Below are 24,329 nucleotides of genomic sequence, written 5' to 3'. Positions count from 1 at the left end.
CGTTTATTACTGGGGGTATTTTATTTTATTGGAGGTTCCATTGGCAGGCTTCCAGTTGACCCGCCTCAAAGGGTTGGGATAATGTGATCTAATGTGGCCCATGGGCATAGCCGGCTCGAATTTTAGACTTTTGGACTCTGATATCTGTAAATCCTGGATATAGATTTTCTTTATGTATTCTAGTGTAATTTAGGGCGACTGGAGGGTCGACATATTGGCGTAAATTTGACCATGAGGTTTGTAGTGGGATTTTTAAGATTTAAGCCATGGATTAAACAACGCAGTCTTATCCTCTGCTATATCAATCAGTATATATTCTTAGAGTTTTAAGTAAAACTCCTTTTATAGCGGTGATCGAGGAATTCTCGGCAGCGGGGCGAGCCGCGGGGGCCGACTTTCCATGGGGATAGCTGCTCTAGTTAGATGCTTCTGCTATTTTCGCAGGCTTACAGCTGTTTTTCCACTGTGTTTTGGCCTTATTTGTATTATAGGCCCCAGGTTAATGTATAGAATCCCTTGTGGTGATAATCAAGTACAATCAACGGAGGGCATCGTTTCCAATCACCGATAATCCGACCATGCACTCTCTGCGGCCAAGATGCAGTGGGCCCCTAACGAGAAACAGGAACCTCGAGGTAGACTGCCTTATTGAGTGAACTACAGTACAACCACCTGAGCCTTCCCAAATTGGAGGGTGGACAAAAGTTAAGTAGTGCAAGTCACCATTGGTGATGGGCCTTGTATTCCAGTCAGAAAGCTTGCGAGCGAAAGTTATTAGTCTTACCACTTGTCCCATCTCAAAGACGAGTTGTGTATATCTGATCAGGAATCGGAGGTCCCGATGGGAAAAGTAGAAAATGGATGAGAACATGGGAAATGGAGATGTAGAAGAAAGAAGATTGGGAATAACGTTGGTGGTCGATGACGTCGAGCGGAATGTTGTGGTGAGTTCAGTGTGGATATCTTGGCACTTTGGGCTGGGTAACAGAATTGGTGTGATTAACGTACATGTATGCATATACGTCGGAGGACCTGCACAAGTGTGGTGGACAGCGCCTAGGCCTACGTATACCGACACGCAGAGAGACTGGATGAGAAGCCATTTACAGCGGACTACTAGCGAGAATATAAAGTCTGTCCCTTTTGGTACATGTGTGGACAAGAAAGATTGGTGTCCTACCTACATACGTACCAAATTGCAGCGGACAGACTTTATATTCTCGTTAGCAGCTGGCCAGATCTTTATCTTTGCCTTGACTGTGGCTGGTGTCGTGCCCTTCGTCACAGACCATACGCCTATCAGTCTCGCATTGGACGCTTGTTAGCCACTTGCGGATTGACCACAAACGGGGTGTCGCTATAGAACCGGCGGTATATAGCGTGATGGGAACGGAGGGTGCTACTCATGACTTGAGCAGCGGCTGGCACCGTCCAAACGGAAGCTAGAGCCAGAGCGTACCGACCCCCCCCCCCACCACAAGCACCGCAGTACGTGGGCCCCTAAGGAGAGAGATGAAGGCGCCAAGTTTACTGTGTTGGGGAAAGTTTCGCCCAGCCCCATTAGTTTAGGGAGAGTCCAGCCCACGCTGAAGTGGGGCGATAATCACCAGATATCACTCGATTTTGTCACACCGCAAGATCTGACACATCTCGGAGCGTTTAGATCACAAACGTACCTAGAAATCCCAGCAGAATCTACCACAATGGCGGGGGAAGTCAGGAATTGGTTTGCCATATGGATTAGATTGGATTATTCGCGCCAAGCGCCCCAGAGCGCCGATTATAAAACTGTTTCTACAAACAGGTATATAGAGTCAGGTTGGAGTTCGGCTTACTCGGGTAGTTTTTGGTTTTGTGCCCGGGGTTTTTTTTTTAAAATATCTGGGCACTCTGGCTACATTTCGAGCGGCGCTCAATAGACTGACTATGATATATACATGTATCTTCAGACTTTAGGTTTTAGCCCAAACCAGCTGCGAAATAAAATCTACTATCAACACTACTTGGGCTGTATCAAACGCTGGAGTTGGATGATATCTGCTGTCTCGGAGATTGGGTTTTTGAAGCACGTGGGCTTTCGAATTGTGGCATAAATCCTCGGTACCCGAGTGATAGTTTGTGGTGCTAACTTAATTTCTTTACAATACTACATAATAGACTGTAGTAAAGATACACATGAAGGAGCGAAAAAAAAAAAAAAAAATTGAATACTAGCAATAGAGAATCTCTCTATTGCGCCACAATATTGAGTTTTGCTTTCGAACTCGCAGAACGCTGGGGCTGAGTTTCATGCGGTATTAGACAACAGTATTTTTTGCGGAAGGATCCCGATCTGGTCGAGAATGTTATAGTCGTGTGGATTTAGATCCTTCACCTGGAATCCGCTATCAAAATGTCGGATCCTAATGGTTGGAGTGTAAAGTGTGAAACACAAGTTTCAACAAACCAAACATCGCAATTCCAGACACCCACAACTCCACACCCCGCCCACCGCGCCTATTCCTACAACACAACAGGAGGCCCTCCTACCATATTCCTTCTCTACCGTAGAGACCCATCCCCCCATTTCCATCCGGAACATTTTTCCGGTTCGGCTAATCTTTGACCTAATCAAGAAACAACCTAGACTCACGATACTAGCCCGTCCGCCAAGAAGCGGTAGAAACAAATTTTCTTCCTGCTCAAAGAGTTGACAAGGGGATGTGGTTTAGTGGTATAATGCCTCTTTAGCATTGGAGCGTCTCATTATCGTGAGACAGTCTACTAGCTAAGGTAGAGGCGGTCCGGGGTTCGATTCCCCGCGTCTCCAGTCTTTTTGCTCGTTGGGGGGTTTTTGATGGAGGTGCTGTGTGGGGTTTTCGGTGTGGTATGTTATTGTCGTTTTGGGTTCTTGGGTCGAGAGGGTAGAGTCGATTTCGGCTGTGTGGTGGTTCTCGTTTTGATGTCTCATTCGCTAGGAACCTGATGTATCAAAAGTTGTGAACTTCGAGATGTTTCGCTTCATCGGTCGCCCTAGACGACACGACACGGGATAACCCTGTCTAGCGGTTCTTATTTACATCGTGAAACTGCTAAAGCACGCTCTGGTGGCCAAGTTGGTAAGGCGCAGCACTAGTAATGCTGAGATCCTCGGTTCAACTCCGAGTCAGAGCAGTTATCTGTTGGGTTGGGTTGGTTGGTGATGCCTTCTCGATTCTTTTTTTTTGATGTTGATATTGGGTAATAAGTTGGCGTTGTTAGTGGAATTGAGTATGAGGCGATGTTTTGGTTGTTAGCGTTGGAGGTGATGGAATGGTTTATTTAGATGGTGGAGGTTGAGAGAGGTGTCTCATGGTGTAGCACTCGGTAGGCTTGTTGGCGGCCTGGGACAGTGAGTGGTAGATGCTTTGCAATTTTTGCTATCTGTTATTTGTATGTACTGTGCCAACCAGACGTTTGGTTGTCTTGATATCAATACGTGTTTAATCCGCACGTCTCTGTTCACTATAAAAGGAGCCTGTTCTTTCTGTTCTCGTTGATAATCGGTTCAGTCATACCATGCGATTCTCTTCAGTCTCTTATAAAACAGCGTCCTGAACAGTACTTGTAACTTGGAGCGAGCAGAAAGCTCACTCACAGCTTTAAGTTGGCTGGAGATGGCTTACAATACCTGTAGCTATATGCCCGATGTTCTGCTTAATTCTTGCGTGCGCCGGAGCCCTCTGATTGGTCGAGAGCGGGAACCCTGACCCTGCATAGCAACCAGCCCACCTAGAGTACTTGTGCCGAAAAGTATGATGCCTACATTGTAATTAATGCCACTCCCCACATGAGCGGCATACCTAATATAATGCCACCGCCAAGTTTGAGCTGTGTGTCGGGTTCGTGGAGGTCTTCTTTCCTTTCACTGCGCAGACCGAATAAACCTTTGAAATATACTGGCCGGTGGCATTGAGATATCATCAACGGGGCAATCAAAAGCTATTTATTAACGGGGGATACGTATATACGGCGCCCGGAGGTATATCATAAGATTGTATTAACGGGGGTGGTACTGAGAGATACCTTAGGAGGTCAACGGGGTACCAACGGTGTATGGGGGAACCATCAACTGGGAACGGGTTCAAGAGGTCCCTTCACTGGCGGGGGAGGGCAATCGAGATGGAAGGCCCCACGAAAGGCAGAATTAATTGGAGCAAAAGGAACTCACGCTCGCGAGGTCGGCCACTGCTAGTAAGTATGTGCATGTACCTACATACATGTAGTTCGACCTAGCCCATTAGAACTGCAAGAATCACAGACAGAGCCCAGCCACCAAGAACTCCCTTTAACCTACATGTATGTGCATGTATGTGCATGATGTATTTCCTAACCAACCCCGCTGCTGCACACGCTCTCACTCGCCGCTCCAAATCCGCACTAGCTCCAACCACGGCACCTGCCGTGCTATTTTTCTCTTGGCGGCACAACCTCCCATACCCAAACATTCTCACTTTTTTCCACACCTCCGAGCAGGCCAATCCAACCCCCAATTCGATCCAATCCAATCCAATCCAATTCCGGTACAACACTACTAAAAAATGGCGAAAACAGAAGCCGGCAAGAAAAAGACCTCAGCTGCTGCGGCTGCGAAGATAAAGAAGGAGCCGGCCAGGAAGGCAGCGCCGAGAGTAAAGCAGTCCAGCAGGTCGCAGGAGAGGGTGGTCGACAGCGAGAGCGAGAGTGAAAGCGAAGAGGAAGAGACCCAGCGGAGCACGGCTACTACGACAACTGCTGCGGCCGAGACCGAAGAGGACTCCGAGACTTCCGGCAGCGACGAGTCCGGCAGCGACGAGACCGCGTCCGAATCCGAGTCCGGCTCCGAAGAAGAAGAAGAAGAAGACGAAGAAGAGCTCGCCTCCTCCGCGTATTCCCCCCCCAAACAGCGCAGCAGGCATATATACTAACACCTTGTAGAAAGCTTCCCAAGGGCAGCTACAAATACGCGCCCCCGCCCGAGTTCAAGCTCGTCCCGCCCGGCGGTGGTTCGAACCCGTTTTCCGCGGCGAACCTGAACGGCAAGGAGCTGTGGTTCATCACGGCGCCGTTGGCGGCGCCGCTGAGCAAGGTTGACCGGATCAGCCCCGCGGACATTGCGGAGGGGCTGCCGGTGCTGATGACGGGTTCGGGGAGGAGCTACTGTCTGAGGACGAAGGAAGAGGAGGAGGGGGGGGGAGAGGTGGGACTGTTTGTGGCTGATGGAAGGGGGGGGTATAAGTTAGGTGAGTTTTGTTTTGTGCCTGGGGTTTTGGGGGGAGAGGGGAGAGGGAGAGAGGCTAATGTGGGTGTGTGGGTGTGAACAGCGGGGAAGAAGATTTCGAAGAGCTTTCAGATGGTGGAGGCGCTGCCGACGGGGAGGGAGGTCACGGAGGAGATGATTAAGAGTAAGCCGGTAAAGCAGCAGCCGGAGGGGTTGAGGATGAGGTTTAAGCCGATTGGCTTTGAGGGCGAGATGGAGAGCGATGGAAACGTCGAGATGAGGGACGTGTCGCTTGAGGTGCGGCCCGCGAGAGAGGTTGCTCGCGGGGACGGGGAGCACAAGAAGAAGAAGAGGAGGACGCACGACGATAAGGAGGAGAGGAAGGAGAAAAAGCATAGGAGGAGGAGTAAGGAGTAGGTAGGTAGGTAGGTAGGTAGGTATGTAGGTAGCATGGCTTTTAATGGATTGGGTGACGAACGGGATTGGGGTTGCTAAAAAGTATTGTTTTTCTTTTTTCTTTCTTTTCTTTCTTTTCTGGTTTTTTGTATACTATTTATTACATCTGGTTGGTGTAAAAATCTACTTTTGCGTAGTGGAAACTAGTGAAGATATCATTGATCCAAGCGGACAAAACCTCCCCCGCCAAACACTCCCAGTCCAATTCTATCTATCACGCGGCTACCTGGGCTTGCTGCTGCTGCTGCTGCTGCACTACGATGTTCTGCAGCTGCATGATCTCGATCTTCATCTTCTCCTGCTTCTCCTGGATGCTCTTTATCTTCTCCTCGGTCCTCGTTCTGCCCAGCCAAACAAACACTCATGTCAGTCCACAGCTACCAACCCGCACGGGATCGAGGGGGGGTGCGCACATTTCCGCCTCGATAAACTCCAACCGTCCGCCCACCGCCATGATCGCCTCCGACTTGTCCTGCTTCACGAGCACGGGCCCGATGAGCTTGAAGATGTTTGCGCCGTCGTCGAGGCCCGAGAATTCCTGGCCGTACATATCCGCATCAGCTTAATTCCCAGCCCATCATCATCATCGCATCTCACCCGGGCCGGCGCGGGAATCATGGTACCTTCTGCACCGACTGGTTCTCCTGCAGCTGGCTCTCCAGCGTCTGCCGGGCCTCCACGACAGAGCTCAATTCTGCGCCATCCACCAGTCAATCAGCCGATGGATTCCCCTCCTAGTTGGGTTTGTGGTTTCGCGCAGAGCTTGCTTGCCTTTCTGGAGGGTGGTGAACTCCTCGGTCATTTTCTGTAGGGCTTGCTGGGGGTTTGCCATTGCTGGTTGTTATTATGGGGGGTGGTGGGCGGATGAGTGGTGAGTGAGTGGATAGTCGTGGGGTTGAGCTGAAGCGGCAGAAACACGGCCGCCAAGCCACGATAGACGAGGGTGACAACGACCGCCGTAACGTAACGTAACGTAACGCCCAGCCCTCGCCCACCTCGACAGCTTGCGTTGCCCTGATCATCTTGATCTCCGAGTCTACGCATCTGCCCTCTGCACACTACTACACTCCCTCCCCCCACAGAGCAGCTGGAGAGAGACACCGCATACATACTGAGGCTACAGACATCCACACACAGAAGACACAGAACACACACAGACACAGAAGACACGCTTCTCTGCAGTACACACTCCCATTCACTCCTTCGCTCCCCTCATTGACGGGCTGACTGCTCTGCTTACGCTGCCAGTGCACTGCATTGGAACATGGACCCGGGCTAACGTGGCAGCAGGGTCTGTCTGCATCTGACCGGAGGCTAAGCTGCTCGCCCGACAGATCGCCGCACGCATTACGAGGCCAGCCCCACCCCCGCATCTCGCATCTCCACCATTCCAACGATAAAGCTCCAGCTCCCCATCACCACCACAGTCGCTCCAAAGCCTAGTCAGATCCACATAGACAGCTCGCAATCATGTCGAACACCGACTTTGTTGGCGTAAGCATTCCCCTCTTCCCTCTCCCCCCTCCCCCCCCGCCCCCAGCTGACGACGCACACAAGAGCTAACCAACGCGCCTACCCCCCCGCAGAAAGCCATCGCGATCGTCAAGAAGGCCATCGAGGAGGACACGGCCGGCAACTACGAGGTGGCCTACCAGCAGTACTACCAGGCCCTCGAGTGCTTCATGCTGGCCCTCAAGTGGGAGAAGAACCCCAGGATGAAGGAGTCGATCCGCGGCAAAGCCGCCGAGTACATGGAGCGCGCCGAGAAGCTCAAGACGCACCTCAACGAGAACGCAAACAAGAAGAAGCCCAGCAAGCTCGGCGCCAACGGCACCACCAGCAACAAGAACGACCCGGACGAGGACACCATGGACCCCGAGAGCAAGAAGCTGCGCGGCGCGCTGGCCGGCGCGATCCTGACGGAGAAGCCGAACGTGAAGTGGGAGGACGTGGCGGGGCTGGAGGGCGCGAAGGAGGCGCTGAAGGAGGCCGTCATCCTGCCGATCAAGTTCCCGCATCTGTTTACGGGGAAGAGGAAGCCGTGGAAGGGGATATTGCTGTATGGCCCGCCCGGGACGGGAAAGAGTTACTTGGCGAAGGCGGTGGCGACGGAGGCGAATTCGACGTTCTTCTCGGTCTCGAGTAGTGACTTGGTCAGTAAGTGGATGGGAGAAAGTGAAAGGTCAGTTGTCCCCCGGGTTGGGGACCCATTGGGTGGCGGGCGGGCGGGCGGGCGGGCGGGTGGGTGCTGATGTAGCGGTGTAGGCTCGTGAAACAGCTCTTCACAATGGCGCGGGAGAACAAGCCGTCAATCATCTTCATTGACGAGGTCGACGCCCTGTGCGGAACCCGAGGAGAAGGCGAGAGCGAGGCCAGCAGGAGAATAAAAACCGAAATGCTGGTCCAGATGGACGGTGTAGGAAACGACACATCCGGCGTCCTCGTCCTCGGCGCCACAAACATCCCATGGCAACTCGACTCTGCCATCCGGCGACGGTAGCCCCCCCCCCCCCCCCCGGGGCCCTCCCCCGGGCAACAGACCAACTAACTAACCCCCCCCGCAGATTCCAACGCCGCATCCACATTGCCGTCCCCGACATGCCCGGCCGCATGCGCATGTTCGAGCTCTCCGTCGGCTCCACGCCCTGCGACCTCACGCCCAAGGACTTCAAGACGCTCGCACAGATGTCCGAGGGCTACACCGGCTCCGACATCAATATCGCCGTGCAGGACGCGCTCATGCAGCCCGTGCGCAAGATCCAGACGGCCACGCACTACAAGCGCGTCGGCGACAAGCTCACGCCGTGCAGCCCCGGCGACGCCGGCGCGCAGGAAATGACGTGGATGGACGTCGACCCGAATGAGCTGCAGGAGCCCGCGCTTGTCCTGAAGGACTTTGTCAAGGCGATCAATAACAGCAGGCCCACGGTGAGTAAGGAGGATGTCAAGAAGAGTGATGAGTGGACGCAGGAGTTTGGGAGTGAGGCGTAGGGGTAGGGGGGTTTGTAGCATTTAATGAGGGGAGGGGCGGAAAAGATATGGTTTTTTTTTTTTTTTTTTTCTTTTGTGCGTTTTTCGTTGTGCTTGTGTTTTGTTTCTGCTATCTTTTATCTTCCTTTTATAGGCCGAGCGCCGCTGAGGCCGCTGGGGGCGCCGTGGCCATGGATTCATGGTGAATTGGGGTTTTTATTTTGTAGGGTAGGGCGGGTATGGTGGATATGGTGGGTATACGTTTGGTTTGGTTGGGGATGGTGGTGGGGGGGTCTGTGATCGAGATATATATTTCTAGATCCTACTTGAAATTCTGTTATTTCTTTTTTTTTTTGCGAGGGCTGTCTGTGGGGGGGGGACTCGTAGATATTATATTTGTCTTGTTCCTGTTATGTCGTTATGCATGTGGGGTGAAATCAATGGTTAACCAAATACAGTTCCTTTTTTTCTACTGGGACAATGGCGAAAATCAAAAAAAAAAAAAAAAAAAAAAAAAAAGAAAAGAAAAGGCAGAGGGGTGCGTGTTTATTGCAATTAACTGCTTAGTTTCTGTGGCCGGCTAAAAAAAATGTCAAGTCGTCGTCATCGAGTCGCCATGCATGTCCCTGTGAGATCTCGACGCCGAAGAATGGCGGGGCATACATGTTACGAGACACACTGTCACTCCTGCTGGATTCTTAGCTGTAGCTAGTAGATACTGAGAAGATACTGGCCGTCTCACGACGGATGGGCGAGGGCTCTGGAGAACCCGGCCGGAATTTCGATTCACGCGTGGTGGATCATGAGGTATCACTCGGGCCAAAACATATCTAGCTGCCGTCGGGGGGGGGATCAAACCTGAGGGAGGTAGAAGAAAAGAGATGCAACGGGGGACTTGGATTATCTTTGGGGGAGTTGGTACTCTGTTGGTTGGGGTTGGGGGTAATTGTGGCTGTAGCTCTTGTGGAGAGCGTGGTCGTGGGGCTTTAATTCTGTAGCTGATCTTGGGCGTTGTTGAGGGGGCTGGCGGAGGTGGAGCTTGTAATTGAGGGAGCTGTGTAATGAGCTGCGACTGGTGAGCTGTGTGGGGAGTGTTGCAACGTTCTGCAGGTTGTGATGGGTCCAATGTTGTCCTTGGCTCGAGGTAATGAGGGAGGGAGAGCGCAGTGCAAAATGTATAGTGGCTCTCTCTGACATTGTGAGAAACATGTTCACGCAATTGAGTGCGGACAATTGTGCAAGCTTCCTCAGAGTGTAAAAGTAGTTCTGGCTATCTTGTAGATTCGGTTTAATTATAAATAGCTGCCTTCTGAGCATACCTAACACACCATTCTCAACAAACTAAGCTGTAGCCATTAATTTTCATAACAACCACATGGATTTAAATTCACCACAAGCAACAGACAAAATGTCCTCCCTCCTCACAACCACCGCCTATGCTACCCCCGACGACCTCCCCTGTGAGATGATCCTCTCAATCCTCTGCCTCTGCACCAGTTATGCCGAGCTCTTAAAACTCTCCTCGATTTCAAAAACATGGAGAATGTCCTACAACTCCATGAGGTCCACCATCCTCGCCGCCGTTACAAAGAACATTGTCGGCCCAGATGCATTCGACAACCTTGTCATTGTGCTCCGTTACCAACACTACACGATGCGCAACGGGCGCGGCTTGCTCGTCGTCGACTACCCGAATGTCAAGGCCGCCATGTCAAAGCGCCTCGTGTTCGACCCTGATCACTGTGCGCTCGTCACCGAGAACCAAGCCCACTATCAGCAAGCTTCAAATAACTTCCAGCATTCGCTCCCATGGGAACACCAGCTCGACCTTAAGATGTCCAGCCTCTGGGAAAAGAAGGAAATCCCGGTGGCCTTGTTCTATGAGATGTGGGTTGCTGCATTGAGGTTTGGCCTCGAGAGTATCGCCGACTGGAGTAAGCATGAGGAGAACAAGAAGCCGATGGGTGCTGTGAAGTTCCTCGACTACAGGCTCGCGGCTCAGTGCATGCTTGATGGCAAGTTCGTTGCTGTTCCACGCTGGGCGAAGAGGGCCCAGGCGGTCTATGAACTGGGTGGATCCCAGAACTGCTTCTTCGACATTCTGCTGAGGGCCTACGGGGCTGAGGGACATTTGGTGCAGGCGGCGAAGTGTTCGTCTCATTATACCAGACTGGTTTCGACCGGTACTGGAGATGGACACTTCTATGAGTATAGTTTTGTCGAGTTCTATGATTTTCTTTCTAAGAATCCTTTGGAGAAGGTTATCGAGAAGTATGATTTGGATAGCGATTGGCTCTGAAATCAGCAAGTCTTCGGTGTGTGGTCAAGATGATGAGGTGTGATATACGTACACCTGCTGGATGGTGGAGAGTAGTAAGTTTAACTGTGTCTTCTTCTTCTTATTTATACGTGGCTCTTCAATGACTAACTGCTGGCGATGAACATGTGTAGAATTACTTGATTTCTCAACTTCGATCTCGGCTGTTTATTTTCGCCATCTTCTCGGGTTTGGTCAGAACAGTTCATCTGGGGTTGTAAAAATATGAGGGTGCCACTTCTTGTTCAAAGTAGATACATGTGTGAATCCTGTATCAGAGTAAATGAATTTACAGTTGTACTTTCGGATGACTTTTTTTTTTTTCGTATTAGAGTGTTTCGCTGTAACATCTTTGAAATTGTTTTTTTACTATTATTTACACGTAGTCTGTAATTACATCTAAGTTGATCTCGTTCCCAGACTGTTGCGCACTTCGTGGTCTAGTGTTGTGTGCATGCCACTGCAGATAGATCGCGCACGTGACAACGACCACATCCCCTAAATCCCGAGTGATGATCCATGACCACACAAAACCAGCACACCAATCCAGCACAACTAGGCACAAACCCCCGAGAATCGAGTCAGAAGGACCTTCCATCACGAGTATCTAAGATTGAGCCCTAGGGAATGGCTCGAACCTTGGCTAAAAGTATCTTTGGGTAGATCTATTCCCCCACCTTAACTTGCGGTCGACTCGGTCGAATTGCAAACCCCCAACTTGCCCCGTTCCTAGACCAACCCATCAGTGAACAGCTCGCTAGAACTCTCATAGGCGATGAGCATAAGTCTATCCTATACCCGAACCGACCTGCAGCGTGTTGGTACCTGCAGAATTGTTGGTGGTGGTATCCCGACTCTCGAACGAGCCCGAAAAACCTATCATGACCCCGCCAAAAACAGCAAAAGTTGGAACTCTACACAGAGGGTCTGTAGTAGCTAAAGTCACGGGTTGTCTATGGTTCTTTCTGCTTTTTTACCGAGGCTACGTGGTTGGCAGGTCTGTAGGTAGGGGCATTGTAGGCAAGATGAGTTTGAATTGCTGCCGAAAATGCCACAGAAATCTGAGAGTAAGGGTCTGGCATATAAGTGTGGGGTCGGTATGGAGGGGTTAGGTGGCATAAATACTATGGCTTGTGCAATTGCCGCAAGAGAATAGCTGGATGCGTAGGTTTCTGTGGGCAATTGCATGTGCTTACACAGCTTGCTGTATATGGCTAACCATATTGTTCAGGGCTAGGTGACAGAGACTGTGGCCTGTGTGTGTGGATTCTGTGGGTGGCTAAGGATTGGGATCATACGCCCCAGTGTTAGGTGGGGTAGACACTTAGCTATGTCTGCGAAAAAGTTGCAAGAGCACAGCTACACACGTTGGTGTTAAGCAACTTTGAGGGTTAGGTGGACCTTGGCACATCCTCCCCACTCCATAAAAGACCAGCTCTCCCGCTACCTTTTTGTTTCCTTAAGGCTTTATTTAGTGTACGAAGTAAACCGTTCGGGAGAACGAGTTGACAATTTCTTATGTTCTGCCCCCTCACTAGTCCGCCGACTGACGACCGAGACTTGGTGGGACTTGCCTACCACCAAGTCAGTTCTTTTTTTTGGAAATTCGGACCCCTGGACTCATTCTGGGGGTCCATAATATCGCCAGCGTTACACTGCTGCTGGCTGATGTGAAAAAAATTCTTTTTTCCATTGCTTCTTGGCTGCTTGCGAGGAAGCAATGAAAGAAAGTTTTTTTTTCTTTGTTTTTTTTCTTTATTTTTTGTATTTAATTTTTCTAATCCAAGATTTTTTTCTTTTCTTTTCTTTTCTTTTCTTTTCTAATCTTAATATTAATTAATTACATTTGGTTTTGCCTGTTTTTTCTTATTTTCTTTGGCCTCGAATTCAGCGGGCCGCCTGCCACGTACGTTACATCTAGGTATGTACATGTAGAGAGGCTGGACACGCATAAAAATGAAGCCGAACTTGCGCAATTGCAATGTAAAGATAACTCATAAAGTACGTTCACCGCTACAATGCCAAACTCCGAGCAGTAGCAGAGGAAGCAGCAGCAGAAGAGAACGCAATCTCTAACTTGCTCGTGGCCTAATTGCCATGTGCATGTGCGCATTCCACACGAGTCCCTACTCCATTTGGCACGTTGTCAAAAAAAAGAGAAAATTGCACCGTCTTGGCATTCTATGGGCAACAACAATCTTTTTACCAGTGCCCTGTGTAAGCCACAAAAAAAAAAAAAAAAAAAGCTCTAGGCCAGGTCACACTCTTTTGGCAAAATATCTTGCATTACGATCATTGACCCTGTAATAAGAAAAATTTGAGCCTATTATGAGCCCAAGTTTACGGCAGTATTTCAACATGGTAGAAATTTGAAAGCGAGTGTCGGTGCGGTTATTGATTTAGCTTTGTAGCATGAAGATCATGACTCGAGATCAATTGACTGCGCTGCTAACATCGAGGCTGGCTAGATAAAAATACAGATGTAAAATACTTTGGTGGGTTATATGCCTCTTTTAGTTCCCTATATGTATCTTTTTTATTTTTTCAATAAACAAGTTTTACAGAAGCAGCCTAGCGCCACTTCCTGCCAATGATACATCCGACTGGTTTACTACAAGATTGTAAATCCTGCCACCACCTCCAACATCACCCACAACCCCCTACGCCCCCAGCGCAAAATCGATAACCTGCAACCTCCTCGCCGGATACGACCCGTAGGTCCTGAAGAACACCGAAAGTATGTTCTGGTCTTTCAACCTCGCCTTATCAAACAACGGCTCTGTATCAAACCCTGTTCCTGTCCACAGGAGCTTCCAGTCCTTGAACGACCCCGAGGCCGTCGACGAGTAGATGTACACCTCAGTGTTTGTGTTAGACGGGATAAGCGCGATGAGCTCGCCGCTGTTTGCGATTGCCAGCTTGCCGCGGAGGCCGGTGGCGGTGGGAGCGCCGAGGCCGCTGATGGAGATGGCGTTGCGGGTCCAGATGCCTAGGGGTGTGTTAGTGGGGTGACCAACAGGGTGAGGGGGTGAGGGGGAGAGGGGGGAGAGGGGGGGGGGGGATGGCCTACCAGTAGCGCTCCGCCAATAATGATACCACAAATACGTGCCGCTCGTCGTCTCCCTATTCAACACATGGAACCTCCCGGCGGCGTCCGCAATCTGCCCCTCCTGATTCAAAATCCCACTCCCTTGCGGGATCGTGTACACAATGCTTCCACTCGTCGTGGGTCCAATGGCCGTGCCGGCGCTCATGCTCGCGATTGTGGTCCCGGCGTTGTTCTTCCATGTGAGCCCCTTGTCGTCGGAGTAGGCGTAGCCAAGGTCGTGGTTGGTCACGACGTCGGGTGTCTCACGCCAGGTCCAGGAGGCTTGGAGACGGCCCGAGAGGTAGTCAATGCCGTTGATGTAGGCGTTGTTGTCGCTGCCTTGGAGGTAGCGGCCGACTTGGGACCAGCTGTGTGTGGTGGAGCTGTAGAGGTAGATGTAGGAGTCGCCGGAGCCGGAGCTATGGGTGGTTAGCGTTTGTGGGTTGAGAGGGGGAGGAGGCAAACTTACGCGCCAATTCGGAGCTCGAAGAAGAGGTCGTTGTCGACTCGCTCGAAGCGCGGGTATGTGACGGGTGTCCAGATGCCAGTTGCGCCGGGGAGGGCGTTGAGGGTGCTACCGAAGAGCGCGGTGGACCATGTGTAGGAGGCCGGGTTTGTTGCGACGCCTTGCTGCGAGACGCGGTAGTGGAGAGGGACGTCGTGATGGTCTGTCCATGCCAGGGGGAGTCAGTACCTGAAGAATTGACTTGACGGGGAGAGAGAGAGGAGTATACCATAGCTGAGATGGATAGTACCATCGCCGGTAGAGATGCCCAGCGAGATCGTATTATGCCCATCAATAGTGGTCTGCACATAGTCCTTGAAGACCATGAACTCCCACGCCGCAACGGGATTAATCTTGCGTCGGCCAAGCGTCACCAGGTTCTGCGCATATGTGCCTGATGTGTTATAGAACGCTGCGTACTGCCTGTGTGTTCGTTTCAAACATCAGCTTTTTTCCAGTCCCAGCGATCATTGACAATGCACGGACCATCCGTTATACGACGTGATCGCACTCGTCTGAAAGCTCCCGCCGTTGAGGCGCGCACTGCCTTCGACGTCAACCCCCAGAGTCGTTGTTGTCGCGCTTGTGATTGACAGCCCAAAGACCACCGAGGCCGCTGCGGTCAGCAGCCAGAGGAGTGTATGGAAATTAGCCTGCATACTTGTGTCGTCGTCTTTGCAAAAACTGCTGGAGCAAGCTTGATCTTCGCTTTTCAATGGGATGTGGGCTGCTTCTTATATACGGAGCTCAACTAACTAGCTCAATATATCCCACCCAGCAGGTGCCGGCGGGCAAACCGGCACATAGAACTCGGCGTACGGACTAATAATGTCCGCCAACATCTCGTGTTGTGTTTTTCGTTGTTTATAACCTGGTATTTGGTTGTAATTATCCCCTGGGTTCGTGGGTTCCTGGAATGGACGGACGACCAGCGGAAAAATCCCCGGGCCAAGGCGCGGCGCGGCGGCAGGCTAATGTTTGGTCTGTGTGGGGAAGGATAATGCGGGGTGGGTGTGAGGAGGGGGGAGGTTAATCTAGACCTGTGTATGTGTATGCAGAGTAGATAGATACCCCTGCATGGAGGGATGTGATGTGCCTGGGTGTGTCGATCACAACGGCAACTTTTGGAGAGAGGCAGCGGCTGCTCGGATTCCGCACGCTGCCCTGCCCTTCCCCCGGCTTTCGGTGCCAGGGCCCGAAGCAATGTGCTTGTGGAACCCGACATGTGCAGTGGGCGGTGACTGTGGAGAACAGGGCAGAGTGCTCTACTGACTCGTGCTCGCCAGATGCAGTCCAACTGAGAATGCTTCGCTTTACTGGAGGCTCTATTGCTCTAAATATAAATGTTCGGATGCAGGAAGATGATATGAGAAGTGAGAGTGATGATGGATGATGGATGGATCAAGTGGGTACCACAGCTTAAATGGGTCTTGAAACTAACACATGCTTAACCAATCCCAACCGTCCACAGGTGCAGCAGCCAAGTGCCGAGTGAGCATTTGTGATGGCAGGTAAATATTAATTATAGTTCCCAAAAATACAGCCCGCGCGCTCTAACTACAATACATGAATGGCCTAAAACATAATAATAATAATAATGAAAAGACCATAAGATTGCAAAAGACAGCTGATTTCGGGAACATGAGTCTGGGGAGGAGCAGTGTAGATATTGCAATATCGCTCGACAAAATAACAGTGCCCCGCAAACCACTTCACCTCCCAAAGTTTCCATTTCTATCTGGTTACACCTGAATATTCTCCCCCGCTTCCTCTAAAAAAAAATCCTGTTTACACTCAAACATACTCCATCAGTACTCGCCCAATGCTGCCAGTTCCTGCTTAACCTGGTCCTCTGTCTTGATCTTCTTAAGTTGCGTATCCTCGAGCTTCTCTCCGCTGGCCAGTCTCGCTTTCAGGTCCTCGATAGCTCTCAACTTCTTATTCAGGCCTCTGAGTTTTTTCTCATTACTTGAGGGAGTATCCGGCGCTTCTGGTTTAGGAGACTCACTCTTAGGTGGAATCTCCACTACTTGCGGCGGAGCCAATGTCTCGGCTCCGGATCTCGACGGGTGCTGCGAGTGCGTGTTGCGATCGCTCTTGCTCTTAGTCCTCTTGAGCCCGTCTTGGTCCCGGTCCCTGTTGTTGCGACTCTTGCTCCGGGGGTGGGGGCTGCGGTTGTCCCTGCGGTTCTGGTGCTCGCGCCCATCACGCCCTTGGCGCTCGTGGTTGTTACCGTTCGCGGGGCCAGAAGGGGCCCCGGGCACTCCAGGGGCGCCTTGCTGTTGTTGTTGCTCGAGCTTCGCCTTTTTAGCAGCCTCCCGCTTCTTCTTGTTCTTGAGCGCGGTCTTGCTAAGGTTATCCTCATCAGCACCAGTGCCAGTTCCGGCCAATGATACGCCACCACCCGGAGCTGCTCCAGGAACAAACTTCTCAGCTGGTGCAGCGCCCGGGACTTCCCGTCTCTTCCCTCTTCCAAAACCGTTAGCAGGTCCGGAGCCACCCCCGTTGGCATAGATATGCGCCGCACCGCCCTCATCTTCACGTTTGAAGTGGAGTGGGGTTGCCGTATTACGGGCATGCGGTGGGCGATAAGCACCAGTTGGCTTTTTTGGAGCGGTAGTAGCAACGTGCGCGGCTGCTGATGCGTGCGGAGCCGGCGCAGCTGGGAGTGGGTTAGGCAGCGGGTGAGCAGAAGCGGCCTGGGGACGCCAAAAGACGTTGTACAGCTCATCGATTTCACTGGAGTACATCAGTTCTCCAGTATAATGCCAAATTTTGACACCATTATCAACCCTCAACCTCGGGCTAGTAGTGGCAGTTAGGATGTGCCTTCCATCAGGACTCCATTCGCAAACACTAGCGTTAGAGGCTTCGATCGTGCAGATCTTCCTCATTCCAGCTTGCCTGTCGTAGATGTCCATCGATCCGTTCAAATTCCCGAAACCGGCAACAAGAACAAACCTGGCATGAGGGGAAAAGAGGATAGTGTTCCTTGGTCCCGGGGCAAGCTGATGGACGGCCTTGGCGCGAAGATCGAAAATAGTCGTCTTAGCAGGCATGAATCCATAAACCACACCGAATTCCCTGGAATCAGCCGACCAAGCGACATCATGGATAGGCCCTTCTTTATCTACAATGCAATGTTGTATTAGTAGCAAACCCTATCACGGGGTTGTAGGAGTTGATGCATACCAAGAGAAACGCGGCAGTCGTAGTTACCAGCGACGGTAATCAGGTAAAGGTTAGTCTCCCCATAGTAACTTTTTCCAGTCTTATCTGCGTCAGTCTGCGCAAAAATAAGAACGCTGGTTCCCGTCGCATTCCACTTCAGTTGAATCCTGTCCGCCTTGAAAAAGCTCTTTTGGCACAAAATAGCATTCCATTGAGGAACCTCATAAACTCTAACCTGAGCTGGGTTTCCCTTTATAACAAAGTCAGCGCTTCTAGTTCGCCTCGAGGAATTAGAAACCAATCACCTTTCGTTCCGGAATAAACACGGCAACAGAATAATTCTTCCCAGGGCTCAGCGCAAAGTCCAGGACCCCCTCGACGCGAAGATGGCCCCAAACAGTGGCCATATTATTGGCCTCGAAAAATTGGACCTCATTCGTGACGACCCTTGCGCAGTACTTCTCATCATGAGTGTACTGAAGGTTCCATCCTGACTGAGACTTCTGGACGAAAGCTATAACATGCTCTGCAGTTGCTGTTTTCCAAACTTTAAGGTTCTTTGTTGCGTTACCATCTTCCTGTTTGGCTTCGGGGGTGTTAGTAGCTGGACAAATGGAGACTTTAAATCAGCTGAAGCAACATACTAGGCCTTTCCCATGTAATAATATAACTTCCGTGAGGAGAGAACCCAATTTCATGTACATTCTGAGCTGGGAGAGTGCTGATCACCTCACCGGTATCCGGGTTGGATATTTTAACACTGTTGGGTGTGAGTCAGCATGAAGCCTAAAACGAGGTATCCGCAAGATTCGCGTAGGAGGGCTCGGTTTGGAACAGGAAATTCGTACTCTTCATTGCATGCCCAGGCAAAATATTTGCCATCTGGACTATACACACAGCATCGGTTGTTGGTCTCTGGTCTGTAGTGGCACGCGAAGAGTCAGTTCAGAGAGTTGACGATAATGGTAACAAATTTTGGGTAGAGCAGTTCTCCACGCCAAGATTAGGGGGGGAATATTACTTATTAAATCCAGGCTGCGGCGAATATTGGGGATATGCTTCAGTCAAGCCGATAGTCTTCTGTGACCGGACTAGAGGGGTAAAGTCAGCTCGAAAATTCCATCAATCATGATTCCATCCCATCATCGCCACGAATACCCGGAATCCGACCAAGATGCTAAATCGCTGCAGGTCTTATCTTCAGAAGTTATAGATTCCGGTGGATTCGCTTTTCATCTTTGATATTTAAAGTGCGGGCCTCGGATGAGTTGACTTACAAGCAAACTGGGTCTGTACTGTGGTGGCTGCCATAATGACCCTCGCAAGTGAATGGGAGAGTTAAATTTCGGAATCTAGCGGATAGAACTTCTTGTATATTCTATTCGCTTTTCCTTCGTTTCGATTCTTAAAAATTGTATAGATTTTGTGGTTGTTAAGTTATGTAGATTTTTTGCTTTTTTTTCTTACTCGGAAGTTCGATCTGTTTCAAGGGTGGGTACCCGGGAACTCGTCTAGAACAACGGGCGAATTATGAGAAAATTAACCAGACTTGGGTATTGAAAAGAGTGAGCAACCTTGCAAGAAACCGAAAAGGCAAAAAAACTGGCAAAACGTGCAAAGCTTGAACACCGGAAGTCTCGAGGAGTAGTTAAACCACCGAGAACAGGGGCGGGACAAGAAGAACCGAAACGAAGAAGCCGAGGGAGGATCGCGAGGCGATGGTGGGAAGGTTGAGGAAACTGAGACTCGGGAGGGAGGAAAAGAAGAGAAGGAGAAAGAAGGTTAAGAAAGGAACACGACGACAAGCTAAAACAGAGGACAGCCCCCCCCAGACTGAGAAAAAGCATGCTTGCGTGCGTCGCTGCAACGAACGAAGGGGTCGCAAGCAGCACCACCAGAATCAGCCGGTAAAACTTCCTTGTTGGGGAAGGCGGGACAGCTTGAACCACAAAGGACCACACCCAAGTAGAATTTCTGCAACCGCTGGCACAGCTTATGGACAAGTGGGGCGAAGTGAAAAAGTAAAAAAGACAAAGCCTCTCTCTCTTACAAAAGTTACATACAATCTTACCTTTAATTTCCAACATCAAGTCAGCACGTATTGAATCTACAAGGACCTGACTTCATCTTAGCAGGGGATCGATTGCAGTCGTTGGGGGGAGCTCGAATCCTCAGAAGAGTTTGGATTCACCTGTCAACGGGCTCTCAGCGGGGTTCCACGCTTGAATTCGGGGATTTATCAGGGTTCTTCCGTCGATCAATGCAGTCTCAAATTAACGATCTTGACCTCGCAACACAAGACAACCCATGCATTCTCTCGCACGGAGCATGCAGCTTTTAAAAATCCGATCTGATTACGATAATCGTTTGACATGTTTACGTGGTTTTGTTTCAAACATCAGCCTAAAGGAGAAGGCCATTTCCTTGATTGTTTTTTCGACTAGAAATAATACGATAGAAATTCCAGGTAGCTACAATACCTAGCTCATACGTGTCCAAAATCAGATGTATGTAGCTGGCAATTTCTGCTCCCTGTCTTTGCAACTCCAACCAGCACAGCCATCCTGCTTTCTATTCGAACCCCAATTGAATGAATTGAATGGCCTTTTCTTCGCACTGCGGGCCCCAAGCTATCTATCGTACTGTATGTCTACTAAACAAGCACTCGGCACGCAGTCGTTTCAGTTGAAAGAAATACCGAGCCGTGCCAATCTCCCGTACGCCGTTGTGTTAAATAACACGTGAAAATTGCACCTATATTTATCTGCACTAATTACTACCTGAGGAACTCAGTTGTTGTACTCCAGGATCCAGGGGGAAGAATTGGCTACTCAAGATCCGCTGGTCCTGAATCTTATCTTGCATCAAGATCCGCTGGTCCTGAATCTTATCTTGCATCAAGATCCGAAGTCGAGATAAATATTTCGTACCAGACCAAGAAGTCTTGGAAGAGCACAAGATCTAAGATCGAAGAGCCAAGAGTTGTTTATGAAGGTACACAACGTCGGCCACGTTTGGTGGGCCTGACTAGGAATATTGGACCGTGCACTGGCATGGCAATCCTAGTCATTTCTAATCAATGCGGTATAGATTCTACACTGGTAGACTCGCACAAAACATGGAATACTTTGATGCACCCCCATCAAAAAAGGGGTTCGATACTACACCCGAATGATAAAGAAGAAGCGCAGGCCTACATGGGATCATTTCTATAAATCAACCGATGAATAATTAACACAAATCTCAAATATACAGAAGTCTAATCAAGCATGCAATTACTAGCAAAACGTTGGAAAAGTTTGGAAATATTAATCTGCGTGCCGCAGATGTCTTGCTACTGATTTTTGTTTTTTTTACAGACGGAGACATCGTCTCATATGTTACACTGACGTCAAAAGCGCCCTGTAATGTACTCCTTCCTCATAACGTTCTTCCTGAATCGCCACACTCCAGCGCCCATCCCGCCTGCACCCTCAACTGCGCCGACATTAATCCATGGTGCATCCTCGTTGAACGCACCAACCATGTCCCATACCGGCAGCTCACCTCTTCCTCTCACAAGGACTACTTTCAAGCCGTCCTCCTCCCACCTCGCAATATCCCTCTCTCTAATACTCGTCAAGAGTTGCAAGCATCCATTTTCCACATCAATAGCACGGATCAGCGCCAGCCCAGCCGCAAAACTACTTTCCGGCACCGGTGCCTCTGCAATCCATGGTAGCCCCGACCCTGGCGCGGTGACAATTTGTGGGAATGCATACTCCTCTACGAGCACCACGCCCACCAGTGTACCATCGACCGCAGTGATGAGTTCCTCAGGCGCCACATTCTCAGTCAACACCGTAATCCCATCAATGCCCGCCTCGGGGCCCGTATGTGGAACAACCCACGGCGCCATGGCCGTTAACGGGGTGACGAAATCCCAATTTCCCTTCTCGGGACGATGATGCATATAGCACATGGTCTGCAATAGTCTCAGATCCGCTGCCGTGTACCTATTGGACGAAGCCCCCGCAACGCTCATCAACTCATGGAGCGCCACATTCGGCGGGATTACCCCCAGGACAGGGTTGAAACGCTCTGAGGGGGTGGCGATATGCACTATGTCTGATGCCTGTGAATTGTAGAGGATTTCACTGAGTAGCTCGAGGCCGAGGCCCTTTGTCCACCCAGCAGTATTGATGAGGAGAGGGGTTCGGGCGTCATCTCCACTTGTGGCCGACTCTAGATTCTCGCGGTAGGTGGCGATTAGGTTTATAATACATGATATGTAATGTGCCGGGTCATCCTTTGGCGAATTATAGCCTGTGTAATGGGCCCGGACTACAGTATCTGGGTTCGAATGTGTGAACTGTGGTCCGAAGACCGGCTCCGTAATACGGTGAAGAGAGACGAAGCCTTCGGCTGTGAATTCAGGTTGACCGGGATCTACATCGAGGAAGGCGATTGAGGTACACGTCGACGTGAGAAGCTTATTGATAAGGGTGCGGCAAAAGGTGGATTTCCCCGCGCCTTTGGAGCCGGTTATTATTATTGAAGGGGGAGAGGGTGTAGAGTGTGTTTCCGGGACGTTTTTCTGGACGAGGGTATCATAGACAGTATTAAAACTGGGTGAGGTGTTTATTGTAGGGACGGGGTAGGTGGTGGAGAACAACTACTCTCGTTGTTAGTAGCTGCCGATGATTAAGAGCCGATAACCTTACTGGGAAAAATGACACTGTCTCCTCGGTCCCCTTGGACTTGGTTCCTGCCGGGGTCCATATGCTCTTAAACAACGGAAATATTTTCCCGATATCTCTTAGTCCCGAGTTGAGGTCTGCAACTATAATCTCTGCATCAAATCGCTGGTCCCTTCCCTCCGCCTTACCCTTGAATCTGTTACATTCGATGACTGGCAATGGTCCAGTCGAAGGCGCATATATGGTTTGGCGACCTGATTCCTTTGTTAAGGTAGCTCCGTAGAGTGCTATACTTCCTGTAACGACCTCGAGGACGTATTCGCCGAGTATAACGAGCGTTTCGCCGGAGGTGAGGCGGAAGGTACCAGTAAGATTATCTTCGGACTGGATATAATTGTCGGAGTTGGGAACAAAGGTTGAAATCTGAATCGGTTCTTTCTCTACGGGCCTATATCCCATCAATTGGTGAGTATTCATCCCCGCTCTTATACCAAAGAGCTACTGACCCTTCATTCACCTCCACCATAACCTCAACATCATCTTCAAATCCTCTTGCAACCTCTGCAAGCTCGCCTACATCGACCATTTCCTCATCTGCTCCATCGGTACTCTTCCGCCCGCTTATTATGCGCGCAAGCGCAGAATCATCCAGACTCGTATTCCCATGCTCCTGCGCTGCAGTCGGATTGGCTATCTCTGCTTGCACCTTAAGCTTCTCTTCGATCTCGCGCCGTTTCGCTGCAATTTCTTCGTCTACACCTGCAGTCTGGATCTCTGCTACTGTGGCTGTGGCCCCCTCTACTGCGGGGCTTTTTGTTGTTGCGGCCGTCTTCTTCTTCTTGGGCTTCTCGGGGGTCTCTGCTGCTACTGCTGGGGCAGGTGGTTCTGGTGCAGCGGGTACAATTACGTCGCGCGACCGCAGCCTGCGCGCCGCAAGTGCGCTGATGGGCGCTGCTACAGTGGGGGTTTAACACACTGATCCATGTCTATTATCGGGAATGATTGGACTGTAAGAGGTACCTTTTACTTCGTCTCTGCTGCGTTTCGGCATTTCTGGGGGTGGTGGTGGTGTTGGTGGAGGCTCTGGGAACTTTTTTTCTGGGTAAGGATGCAGGAACATCGAGGATCTGATAAGATTATGCAGTGAGGCTCCAGCTCCTGGGATCAATTCACGAATATATACAAATACAGCAGACTTGAATCAACGCAACTTTATGTCTTAAGACTCGTTCAAAAATCAGTGCAGTTCGAATGGGAAGTTACCATCTCTATCCTATGATGCTGACGGCCTGCCAGTCGCTGTTTCTCTTGGCATGACTTTTTCTGGGGAGAGAGCTTTCCTATATCTATGGGAAAGAATCGATTACTACTAGCGCGGTATGCAAAAGATTAGATCTAAGCCAAGATCTAATCAATAGAGAAAATCCGCATTTGAACCTACTAAAGATGTCTCACATATATGTATTGTACCTCACCTCTTTCTTATTTCTCATCAATCGTTTCTTGCATTTACTAAGTACCAGGGGTAGGAGCGTTTCACAACTTATGATAGGGACTTGAATCTTTTTTTTTTTTTTTTTTTTGAGGAATTTTGTATAAATAAAGGTCTCCTATGACTGTACATCTCACATATATTACCACCTAAAACATGATCCTTCCCATCATGCGCCCGGCAAACAAAAAGAAAAAGAGACCAAACCTAAAGACCTAGTAGTCTTCCTACCCTCCGTGCAAAGCACCCAACTTTCCAGCACAAATTTGAGCCGAGTTGTGATTTGTTCTCAACCGACAAGCCGAATATACTTTGGAGGATTTGGCTGTTGAGTACCAGGAGATACTGCTGGTTTTGAATCCCATGGGGCATCGACTATACCGGCAGAATCTCACGTCAGTATAAGATGTTTCCAAGATATAAAAGGAATTAA

At 50.2% G+C, this 24,329-nt stretch overlaps 7 protein-coding genes across 7 annotated transcripts; 3 read left to right on the top strand and 4 right to left on the bottom strand.

Annotated features, from left to right (window-relative positions):
* Positions 1–4,559: 4,559 nt before the first annotated feature.
* On the top strand, positions 4,560–5,635 carry H6S33_012929 (uncharacterized protein; the record flags this gene model as incomplete). The annotated part of the gene is made up of 3 exons (XM_044844283.1): positions 4,560–4,885; positions 4,936–5,240; positions 5,322–5,635. 3 exons carry the CDS (start codon positions 4,560–4,562, stop codon positions 5,633–5,635), a joined length of 945 nt encoding a protein of 314 aa, XP_044694638.1.
* Positions 5,636–5,888: 253 nt separating this feature from the next.
* Positions 5,889–6,506, bottom strand: H6S33_012928 (uncharacterized protein; the record flags this gene model as incomplete). Its single annotated transcript, XM_044844281.1, has 4 exons — positions 5,889–6,015; positions 6,088–6,212; positions 6,298–6,368; positions 6,446–6,506. 4 exons carry the CDS (start codon positions 6,504–6,506, stop codon positions 5,889–5,891), a joined length of 384 nt encoding a protein of 127 aa, XP_044694637.1.
* A 638-nt stretch (positions 6,507–7,144) lies between these two features.
* Positions 7,145–8,665, top strand: H6S33_012927 (uncharacterized protein; the record flags this gene model as incomplete). Its single annotated transcript, XM_044844280.1, has 4 exons — positions 7,145–7,168; positions 7,261–7,856; positions 7,940–8,170; positions 8,239–8,665. The coding sequence occupies 4 exons, from the start codon at positions 7,145–7,147 to the stop codon at positions 8,663–8,665; spliced, it is 1,278 nt and encodes a 425-aa protein (XP_044694636.1).
* A 1,387-nt stretch (positions 8,666–10,052) lies between these two features.
* H6S33_012926 (uncharacterized protein) lies at positions 10,053–10,943 on the top strand (the record flags this gene model as incomplete). Its single annotated transcript, XM_044844279.1, has 1 exon — positions 10,053–10,943. The coding sequence occupies one exon, from the start codon at positions 10,053–10,055 to the stop codon at positions 10,941–10,943; it is 891 nt and encodes a 296-aa protein (XP_044694635.1).
* A 2,678-nt stretch (positions 10,944–13,621) lies between these two features.
* On the bottom strand, positions 13,622–15,213 carry H6S33_012925 (uncharacterized protein; the record flags this gene model as incomplete). Its single annotated transcript, XM_044844278.1, has 5 exons — positions 13,622–13,950; positions 14,032–14,468; positions 14,519–14,717; positions 14,784–14,977; positions 15,041–15,213. The coding sequence occupies 5 exons, from the start codon at positions 15,211–15,213 to the stop codon at positions 13,622–13,624; spliced, it is 1,332 nt and encodes a 443-aa protein (XP_044694634.1).
* Positions 15,214–16,362: 1,149 nt separating this feature from the next.
* H6S33_012924 (uncharacterized protein) lies at positions 16,363–19,036 on the bottom strand (the record flags this gene model as incomplete). The annotated part of the gene is made up of 8 exons (XM_044844277.1): positions 16,363–16,903; positions 16,982–17,684; positions 17,747–17,975; positions 18,031–18,311; positions 18,370–18,485; positions 18,574–18,645; positions 18,747–18,816; positions 19,003–19,036. 8 exons carry the CDS (start codon positions 19,034–19,036, stop codon positions 16,363–16,365), a joined length of 2,046 nt encoding a protein of 681 aa, XP_044694633.1.
* Positions 19,037–21,116: 2,080 nt separating this feature from the next.
* On the bottom strand, positions 21,117–23,455 carry H6S33_012923 (uncharacterized protein; the record flags this gene model as incomplete). The annotated part of the gene is made up of 4 exons (XM_044844276.1): positions 21,117–22,379; positions 22,429–22,852; positions 22,911–23,358; positions 23,425–23,455. 4 exons carry the CDS (start codon positions 23,453–23,455, stop codon positions 21,117–21,119), a joined length of 2,166 nt encoding a protein of 721 aa, XP_044694632.1.
* Between the last annotated feature and the right edge of the window lie 874 nt (positions 23,456–24,329).

Source organism: Morchella sextelata (genome assembly GCF_020137385.1).
Source record: "Morchella sextelata strain SCLS chromosome Unknown scls_9, whole genome shotgun sequence".
Lineage (NCBI taxonomy): Eukaryota > Fungi > Ascomycota > Pezizomycetes > Pezizales > Morchellaceae > Morchella > Morchella sextelata.
This window is presented reverse-complemented; position numbering and strand designations above follow the sequence as displayed.